Source organism: Sycon ciliatum, chromosome 1, assembly GCF_964019385.1.
Source record: "Sycon ciliatum chromosome 1, ocSycCili1.1, whole genome shotgun sequence".
Taxonomy (NCBI): domain Eukaryota; kingdom Metazoa; phylum Porifera; class Calcarea; order Leucosolenida; family Sycettidae; genus Sycon; species Sycon ciliatum.
In genome coordinates this window covers 8,614,256-8,624,622 of record NC_088643.1, presented here as the reverse complement: position 1 = coordinate 8,624,622, position 10,367 = coordinate 8,614,256, and the positions used below count along the sequence as shown (strand labels likewise).

At 50.0% G+C, this 10,367-nt stretch overlaps 1 protein-coding gene across 1 annotated transcript in view; it reads left to right on the top strand.

Annotated features, from left to right (window-relative positions):
• The first annotated feature begins 6,450 nt into the window (after positions 1–6,450).
• LOC135812032 (uncharacterized) overlaps positions 6,451–10,367 on the top strand; it is a 35,617-nt gene continuing 31,700 nt past the window's right edge. Inside the window, exon 1 of the mRNA XM_065325340.1 lies at positions 6,451–7,025. Within this exon, the coding sequence (XP_065181412.1) occupies positions 6,879–7,025 (147 nt within the window). The 5' untranslated portion in view covers positions 6,451–6,878. The remainder of the gene's footprint in view (positions 7,026–10,367) is intronic.

Genomic DNA, 10,367 nt, shown 5'->3' with positions numbered 1-10,367 from the left:
AATTGAGCTGGAGCCATGTGAGAGCGATGCCGGGTACTATGTACCGCATCATGGTGTGTTCCGCGAGCACGCTGCAACCACGAAGTTAAGAGTGGTGTTCAATGCCTCGGCGACGGCGCCAGATGGCAAGTCGTTGAACGACATGGTTGACCCTGGACCGTCGCTATTGCCGAGTCTCGCAGGTATGCTATTACGGTTCCATGAATATAAGAGCGCGCTGCAAGCGGACATCCGCAAGGCTTTCTTCATGGTCGCGGTTAATCCCGAAGACCGTCCGTACCTGCGTTTCTTGTGGCCCGGTCGAAGCGACAGCGATGAACTGTTAACCTGGAGGCTAACGAAACTGCCATTTGGCGTAAACTGCTCGCCATACATGCTTACTGCGGTGATTCAGCATCACTTGAAGGAGCTACGGGCGTTGTCTGCACCCAAAGAGCGAGATCGTATTGATCTCTTGCTCACGAGTTTCTACGTTGACGATTTGGTCTCTAGTGTCTCAAATGCCTCGGAAGCTAAGGAGATGCAAGAGTTCAGCGTGCGTGTGCTTACGGATGCTGGCATGGAGTTACGCAAGTGGCGAGGCAACGAAATCCCGTGCGATCCAGAGGCCGGAGATAAAGTTCTCGGTCTGAAATGGAAAACCAGTGATGACTTGCTCAGCATAGCAGCGCTAGGCGAGTCCGATAGGCCGTCTGTTTGGACCCGGCGATCCCTCCTCAAGTGTGTTGCGTCAGTGTTTGATCCGCTAGGTCTAGCAGCACCGGAAGTTGTGCCCGTAAAGATACTGCTACAGCAAGCCTGGAAAGTCGGAGGCGACTGGGATGATAAGTTGCCTGATGGCATCGCAGCCGCATGCGCGCAATGGTGGGGAGAGTTGGCCGAAGTGGTGAGCATTGACATACCACGTTGGATTTGCTGCAATCTTGACACGCCGATTGCGCTTCATGCCTTCGCCGATGCCAGTGAGAAAGCGTTTGGATGTTGTTTGTATGCAGTCGTCAATGGACAGTCGCACTTGGTATTTGCCAAGGCCAAAGTGGTACCCGTGTCTCCACCCACGTTAGCCCGCCTTGAGTTACAAGCAGTATGTCTAGCGGCTCGCTACGCTGAGTTTGTGGTGAAGGAGCTGCGTGTGACCGTCACGCAAGTCTGTGGCTGGACTGACAGTCTCACTACCGTTCATTGGATCAGTAATCCATCGTACAAATGGAAAACATTTGTGGCTAACCGCGTCAGTCAAGTCCAAGAGATATCGAAGAAGGTCGGCATTGTGTGGAACCATTGCCCAGGCCTTCACAACCCAGCAGATTTACCGTCGCGTGGGAGTAGTGCACAGCAGATCCGTAGTCCGTTCTGGAGGGGCGGACCAACCTGGATCACGGAGCCCAATGACTGGCCCACCGCATCCTCAACCGCAGCTACAGATGAGTCCAGTGTAGAAGTACGAGTGTCAGCCACCACCTGTAGTCGAGAATCTGATAAGGAATGGTGGCTCCGATTCAGTAAATGGTCGAGGGCACAGGGCATGGTGACTCGGATGTTGCAGTGGAAGCACACTGAGCCTCGTGCTGAACTCTATTTTGCAGCAGACAACGTATTGTACCGCATCGTTCAAGCCGCATGTTTCGCTGAGGATCTTGAGCTGATCAAGCAAGGTCAACCAGTGAAGCCTGGGTCGAAGGTGTATCAGCTTGCACCGTTTCTGGATGAGCATGGAGTGCTCAGAGCCGGGGGACGACTTCAGCACAGCGAGTTGGCGTATGGAGCCAAGCACCCAGTCCTGTTAGGCAAACATCATCTGACCGAGTTGCTGTTGGAGAAAATGCATGTTGAAAGGATGCACCAAGGTGTAGAAGGAGTCTTGTCGTTCATCCGTCAGAAATTCTGGATTATCGGTGGTCGACGGGCGCTACGCAACATTACTCAGCGATGTGTTACATGCCGCCGCTACAAGGCTAAGGCTGCCTCAGAAGTCTGCCCGCCGCTGCCGGAAGACCGAGTTGTTCACGAGAGGCCGTTCGCAACTACCGGCATCGACTATGCTGGTCCGTTGTACGTGCGCCGTGGTGAGTCATCTCCGAAGGTATGGATAGCATTGTTTGTGTGTGCCACCACCAGAGCAGTTCACTTGGAGGTGGTCGATAGTTTAAGTACCGAGTCATTCTTGATGGCATTTCGGAAGTTTGTCGCGAGACGTAGTTTGCCGTCTCGGATCAGGTCTGACAACGCTACAACGTTCAAGGCGGCCTCTGACAAACTGGGTGTGCCATGGATGTTCAATCCTCCAGCTGCACCATGGCATGGAGGCTTCTATGAGCGAATGGTTGGTACAGTGAAGAGTGCCTTGAAAAAGGTAATGGGAACAGCGTTTCTGAAGGTCCAGGAGCTTGAGACCCTCTTGTATGAGGTTGAAGCAGTGGTGAATAGTCGTCCGCTAACTTATGTGTCTGATAGCCTGGATGAGCCACCATTAACCCCTGCAATGATGATGGGTGACATCTGGATGTCGTCAGAGAAGCCAGCAGGTACCCTGGACGCTGCGCAGATGTCATCGAGATTGCGTTACCTCAGTCGGACACTGGAGCATGTCAAGAATCGTTGGGAGGTGGAGTACCTAAGTCAGCTGAACAAACACCAACAGACCATGTCGCGCCCTTTAGCTGTGGGTGATGTTGTCTTTGTTCTCGATGATACCAAGCGCAAACAGTTCTGGCGTTTGGGACGGATCATCGAGTTATTCCCTGGTCGAGATGGTAAGCGTCGTGTTGCCAAGGTTAAGTTGAGTACCAGTACCCTGTTGAGGCCGATCCAAAGGTTAGTGCCGTTAGAAGTATCGTCACAGGACGTGGCTCCTGGGCTTGCAGATACCGCTCAACCTGCTATCGTCCCTCAGCAGCCAGCGTATGAACCGTCAGCACCGTTACCACCACCACGGCAGCAGGAGATAACGCGTTCTGGGCGCGTAGTCAGAGCCCCGGATCGTTTTTGACTTGTGTGCATTGTTGTACGGCGGTGAGAAGCCCTTTGGTGGGGAGAATGTTGTAAACCACCAGTTCTCAATTGGGAAAGGCCTTCGCGCTTATGGCATTGTATTCGTTGAAATGTTGTATTTCGACTACGCCGTACCGCTGATGTTGCTGCATGGCATACGCTATATGCGTTGTGTGCGTTTTGCTGTATACGCTGTTATGTCCAGTTTTATCTGCTTATGTTTTGCATGTACGCTGTTTTTGCATGCTATAAATAGCTGGTGTTATTAGTGTTCATTGTTAATTATCAGATGAAGTGAAATATACTGTGTAAAGGAAAAGAGTTGTCCTCGTGCCGTGTGGTCGTACGATCCTGACAATTTAGAGAATCTTGCAGGGTTCACAACAACTTCCTTGTATTTGCAGTGCACCCGAACTACACGTGCATGCACCTGACCTGCTGGTAATGCACCCCTTGCCACAGACCCAGACCAGGGATCAAGAGGACACGTACTTTGTACAGTGTGTGTGTGTGTCATTGTACCTGGTGTTGTTGATTGTTTACTTGGCTTTGACAAAATCGTCGCTATTCTTAGCTACCACGAGTGAACATGGTGAAGGTGCACTAATACTAACAGAACGTACACGATATCTGCCGACAGATGGGCCTCATCGATAACACAACTGACACCGGAGTAAATAGATCCCTGAGGATTATTCTTTTACACACATCTGTCCATCCGAACATCTATTTTTAAAAGCCACTATTGCGCCTCGGGGAACATCCTTTCAATAAGCAGTAACTGATGCATTCGCACGAAATGCTGAAGCATGTAGGGAACCAATATGGATGGTTGCTAGTTGGCAATAGCATGTACACACACTCAACTAATGCCGAAAACGAATGAAAAGTGTTCTACTTGTGTCGAATACAATGTCGTGTAAATCCTAAAATGCCTGAACTCATTATTACCAGAGATTTGACCCGTTTTCTTCTTTAGTACAGTTGTTGTCTCAGGCCAGTGATAATTATCATGTTCTGTGATTGCCCATATAAGAGGATTAAAAGTAAAGTAAATTATCGTATATTCAACATAAAAAAAACAGCCCAGCCACGGTTGTACAGTAATTGTATGTACATGTATTTATACAGTGCTGGCAACTGAAATCCGACCCCCTGAGCGGTGGGTTCACATTCTTTCCGATGTGAGCGCACCGCTCAGGGGGTCGGATTTCAGTTGCCAGCACTGTAGGCTGTAATGGTGTCCGTAAACTACTTGACACATTTGATCGGATTTCAGTGAGCAGCTGCACAAAATCCGTTATCAGGTTTCGCGCATTGCGGGGACATGTACACCCTTTACGGCAACACTAACTCGCGTTGGCTGGTACAGACGGCATCACAGCGTGCCTGGCTTACCCATTGAATGCTGGCACTGACCAATGAGTACTGTCTACTGAGCACCAACCATCAGCCACGACCCTGGCCTGGGTCCGAATACCAACCTGCGTCATCACCTGTTATTACGCAATCCACCTCTAGAGCTCTCCCATCCGGTGACACACTGTGCAAACCCGCATCGTGTAGCTGATGATGACAAATCAACGATACAGGTACGCCTACCGTCGACGTCCAGTATGTAAATTAACCCATACCCTACATACGTACTTATAATCATGCGCGTGCGCACTTTTCAGATTGAAGATTGAAGATCGGGCTGTTCTATTATAAGCCGCTTCTGGCTAAATAGAGCGCGTGACACCACTACACATAATACCACAATAGAACGAGGTCGTGTTCGTGCATGTACATTGTACATGTACACGTGCCAGGAAACGAGATTGTCACCCTCCTCATTCAATTATGCATGATGGACCAATTGGGAATAGAACTGCACTGCATCACTGCATGGGTCGAAACACTTTTTACAGTACAATGTCATGTACATGTACACGTGCACAGGGCGTCTGGACTACAATGGTGTTTAACCATCGAGAACTCGCCGCCCCTGATACAAACTACTAGTATCTCAGACGGCTTCCAAAGATGATCCCTATTCCATTATTTTCCTGTCTAGGGCAGATGTGCCTGTTGGCGTAATCCGAGACCTCTTCTCAATCTATAATGTTATAGTTTTGCAGATATATTCCCAGTAAGCCATGAACGGAGACCCCCTCGACTTAGGCCTCGGCCTTTGGGGAATCCATAAATAATAAAATAATAAATAAATAATTAAATAAAAAGACCAGTCAGCAGTCGGTCTGATCATGTGCTTTGAGACTTCCCACACGTGCATGCTGGTGTACGTGTGTGACCGATTCGGTGGAGAACCAGATCCTAAACAAGAAATTGTTGTTTTCGGATATTTGAGACTCGCGAGATGCTGTTTGAAACCTTCCCAATTTTCTCAATCCCACCGGTTTAATCGTTGCAATATGATCCATCCACGGCTCTTGACTTCTTGAGACTTGAGCCTTCTTGATATGCGTTACAGACTGGTCAGTACATTGGCTTGATCTGGACAGAGTGAACAGCTTGATGCGCGATGACGGGCGTGTTGTGTCAGCAACAGAACACCCACGAAAATAGCTGGAATATAATACTGGGCATGTGGTTGGCGGTGCGGAGACTGTCCCCTGCCGACTGTAGCCCACTGCAGTCTGGGAGGTCAGGCAAGGCAGACGGACTTCGGAGCCCATGGCCTTGCAGGTGTCACCAACACTCGCGGTGGACGTCCTGAATGATAACACTGCTGTACCATACACAGCCACAGAAGCAACAGCGGGCATCTGCAGGCCAGAGGAATGTATCCCGAATGTATCCCGTTGCGAGCCAGCCAGCCAACGCTGAATGTATCTGTCCAATCGGCGGCAGAGATGATTTTGGAGGGGTTACGGCGAAGAGGTTGTTCCGCATTTAGCTTGCTCATATTGGAAGGGTCGCCCCTCGAGGAACAGCTCTCCAAGCACCACTCCACTCAGCCAGCTACAGTCTACAGACGTGTGGATGAACACGACAACGGAGCGTATTTCGAGCCACATTATCATGGGAGGGTGGTCTCGTCTTACAAAGCATGCATACAGACAGCACTGCTCCGTAGATCTATTCCATGTGCGCAGGATTTTGATATGCGTGAAGGTCCACCGCACAGGGTCGGATTGAGATTACACGCAGACAACAGTTCTATTCTAGGGTGTGTTAGTGTGCATGGCATGCAGTACCCATAGGGCCATACAAAACATGCACACATACACACCAAACCTAGGTATGCGTACGCCTGCTAGACTGTGCTGGCCACGGCGCAGTGCTGGTCGCTGACCGTTCACACCTCTCCCTCGTAAACGGCGATCAGCACTGCAGCGGCAATGCATCAGGCCAGCATACCGGCGATGCTGGCCCGTCTCCCGTTTCAAAGGGGGGGGAGGGGGACGCCACCCCATCTGCAGTAATGGCCAGGCCTAGTGCCGATTCTACTCCGCGCGTCAACGCTGGCAGTCGCCTGGCTTGTCTGTAAGGAGACTGTTACAGCATTTACTACTCTGTCACTGGACGAGAGAGCTGCTGAGTGCAACGGAAACCCCCAGCACACCACAGAGCTGACAGACGTATAGACCCGGAGCAGACAAAACCCTTCAGACGGCCACGGAGTTGGTAGTCAGTTGAACTTTGTACCAGGAGAGCTGAGCCTGTATGCTGTGCCCAGACGAGGAAGCATCAAGTCTGAGATTGTTTCTCTGTGACAGCAATCCTGATAGATTGGTGTGGTAGTAATCCTCCTGAGCGAGTTACGGGTGTGAATGTAGCAGCAGCCTGATGACGCTGGCCACTCGGAAGCGCAGTGCAGATGGTGTTCGAGTGCTTGGAACTAGTTTATTTGGACGAGTTGGACAACGTTCCTGAAACCGGTGATGACTGAGGTGCGCGAGCGAGCCAGGTATTTCCCGAGCTCAGATTCTGGTCGACTGACCACACACGTGGAGAAGATTATTCCGACGACACTGGCTGAGCCGAAGAAGACCACTCGAACGAGATACGCCGACTATCGAGAAGAAGAGGTGAGTTCTGATATGTCACGTGCTTGTGGTGAAATACAGAACGGGTAACGTCCAGTGCGTATGGTATGTTTTATGTAGTTTTATGCGTCCCAAAAATGCGTTTGCGCTATACTTGTCATGTGCTGTATTTCGCTCAAGGGCCAGGAGGTCTAATGGCAGGAAAGTGGGTGCAATTTGTTGGCAGTGGTGACCACCCACTGCATGGACGCATGAGCGTGTGGGATGGGGTCGGCATTGTGGGCAGAATAATCGGGAGTTCATGGAATGTCGTGGCGTTCCGCAACTTTGGTTGAACACACAGAAGGCGAGCAAGGTAACCCTGGTAGATTCAGCTGTACTCCCTGTGCGGATAGGTACAGTGTAGGTTCAGACCCCGGTATGACAACTTCACCATGTCCCACCACCAAGACGAAATCCGCACACAGTAGCCAAGGCATGCTGGACTAAATTGGTTTAACCCTTTGGAGTCCATAACTTTTTAAGAAAACCCCTGGAATATCCGTGTGATTGCAATGGATCCTTTGAAGGGCATCAACGAGAGAAGTGGACGCGGCTAGCATCACAGCCAGCAATGGTGGGATGCGATCCTTGCAGCACCATAACGTTTGCAGATATGTGCGCGAGTGGGAACGCGGGGAAGGAAAAGCCAAAAGCCGGAGATTACCATCTCCGGGTCGAATGTCTGCCTGGCACGGCCGCTGGAGGTCGGTGCGCTATGTGCACTGCAAAGCACCTGCGTCATAGGACTTCCCGTCCGCATGCTGCTGCTGTCATTCCACCGATGTGTGTCACGAATCACTCTTCGCACGTCTACCAGAATAGGTCGGCGTTGGGGCGTTGATGTACTGGTACTCCTCAGGATGTTAGCAGCATAGCATTACATTGTATTTGTATGTAGTACATTGTCATTGTAATAATACTACCTGGTGACCGAATCCCTTTGAGACGGTTTATGTGCAGAGGGAAAGGAAGAATTTCGACTGCACGCTCTTTGGGACATCTGTCCCAGGCCCAAACAGACAGTTGAGAGTACAGTCATGTAGATCTACCTGCAACTGGATTTTTCAGGGCATGTATGTGCCCACTGCCCCCTCACTGCCACTGGCCTCAGTGATCGTGAGGTAGAAGTATGGCGCTGTGTGATGGCGATAGACCCAGGTGATGACAGACGAAACATACATGGACTAACCCCTTGTCGTTGTGTATCTACAAGCGCGCACTTCGGGGGCCCCATTGGCAGATGCCCGAGAAGCTAGCGTGCCTTTCGTTGGCGATGAATGCGTCTCAAGCCCCCTGTCGACCAGTGTCCCTAATCATTGATCCTGTCCACTTGGATAGGCATTGTACACCAAGTGAGCATGAAGTGCCAGCGAGGGGTATTTTTTATCGCTTTCCAAGGACCGGCTGCTAAAAATACACATCTTTTCTCAGGCGCGTTACCTGGCATTTTTCTTGCTGCCGCCCGTTCCAAGGAGAGTTTTCTCTCCAGCTATCCTACAGCTAAATGTGTGCACAGGCATTGCCCTGTGTTCGTGTCCAAGTGCCGACGACGATGGCGCAACTTTGCTACATGTAGCGCAATCCTTATCTTCATGCGGAGGAGAGATGGATGTGGCATTCGTATCTCGCTGTGGCGCGCACAGCCCGTTGTTGCCCAGCAAATGGTAGAATAAGACTGGGCACTGCACTTTCTATTACGGTACAGATACTCAGCGGCCGTACCTCTGTGTAACCGCTGTTCATGCTGTTGGTCTTATCAGGCATCTCAGTGTAGTTCAGAGAGGAAGCCCCAGATCTCCGTATTCAAAAACCTAACTCCCTCTAGTCCCTGTCTTTATACGCCACTAACTCGTGCTATCATGTGCTTTAAATAATTGTACATAAGGGTCAGACCGTGGCGTGGGTTATCTTTACCTACTTGTACTGTACACTGCATACAGCGCATTCACACCAGAATAACCATTCCCATGCATCCATAGGCGCTAGGCCTAGTGCCCATGGATACGTGTGAATACAGTAATAATATCTGAATGCCGCTACATGGATATGATTGTACATTAAAGGCTAGGCATTCTCTGCGTAGATCTACCCTTTGGTTGATAAATATGGTGGTAAAGACACACCTGGCAATATGGCGGTAAACACACGCTTGCCCACACACGCTCTACCCTACATGAAACAATATTGCCAACTGGTGACAGGTTGACACTTTGGCAGCACTAGTCCTAAGTAGTATTAGCACTGGGTGCACATGTACTGATGATGTAATAACCCCATGACCAGTTGACACCACTAAGTAGATCACTGCACTCAGCATAGTATCTAGACATGTGATATAAAAAACGGTAATGTGAATACCAGGTCCTGGCACTGGTGCCAAGAAAGCAGTATGTTCACTGCTCCTGGGAGTCAGCAGACTGCTTGCATCTAACGCTGGAGTGGACTGTATTTCGTTATGCATGCTTCCGCACATCGTTAAACCTGGGGCGACACTGTTCATGCACACGTGAAAAATGACATTGTAATTGCTGAAGAATCCTTTCCGAAACTCAATATCAACAATCATCTCTGTGTGGTGGGCAGAATAATTATGCCGAGAGCAGAATTAACCATTTACTGAGCATTGTCGTCAAGGCCTATTTATAGTAGAGTCAAAGTGTGTACAGAATAACACTCAGTTACAAAGGCTTCCGTGGTGCCTCAAGAATAGCAGCATTCAAGAGTCTCATGCAATCTGCAAAGAGCTTGAAGTTGAAAGAGTAGCCATCTTTGAGCCCATACACTGCATGCTAAAAGAGATCTTGCCCGCGGCCTTCCCGGTACGGATATCACGAACACAGTTATAGCCCGCCGCCTAGAGCAGTAGCATAAACCAGGGCGGTGCGACCCGCAGCTAGCTACCATGCCCTGATCTCCAACATACAGGAATCCACTGTCCGCGGGTGCGTGTACGTGGTCACACATACGCGTACATGTACAGGCGCATGTACATGTACGCGTATGTGCGTTTGCGTTGTAACATGGTTTACATTCGCCACAGCACAGTACCTGGCACCCTGTGGTACAGACAGAAGCAAACGCAGTGCGAATCGTAATCAATGATAATTACGTGAATTACGTGACTAGTGTTAGCGCCTATTATCACGACATTGCAGTTCATCATGGCTGTAACTGGGTCTTTGGGTTGATTCTCGAGATCTCAACAAAACACGGTTATGCTAAGGGCATTGTTGCCTCTTTGTTGTCAGGTGACTGGGCTGCCGAACGGGAGAACGTTTTTTAAAAGCCACTTGATGACCAATGCTCCAAGGAGACATATCAATGTCCTGGAGAGCGATCAAC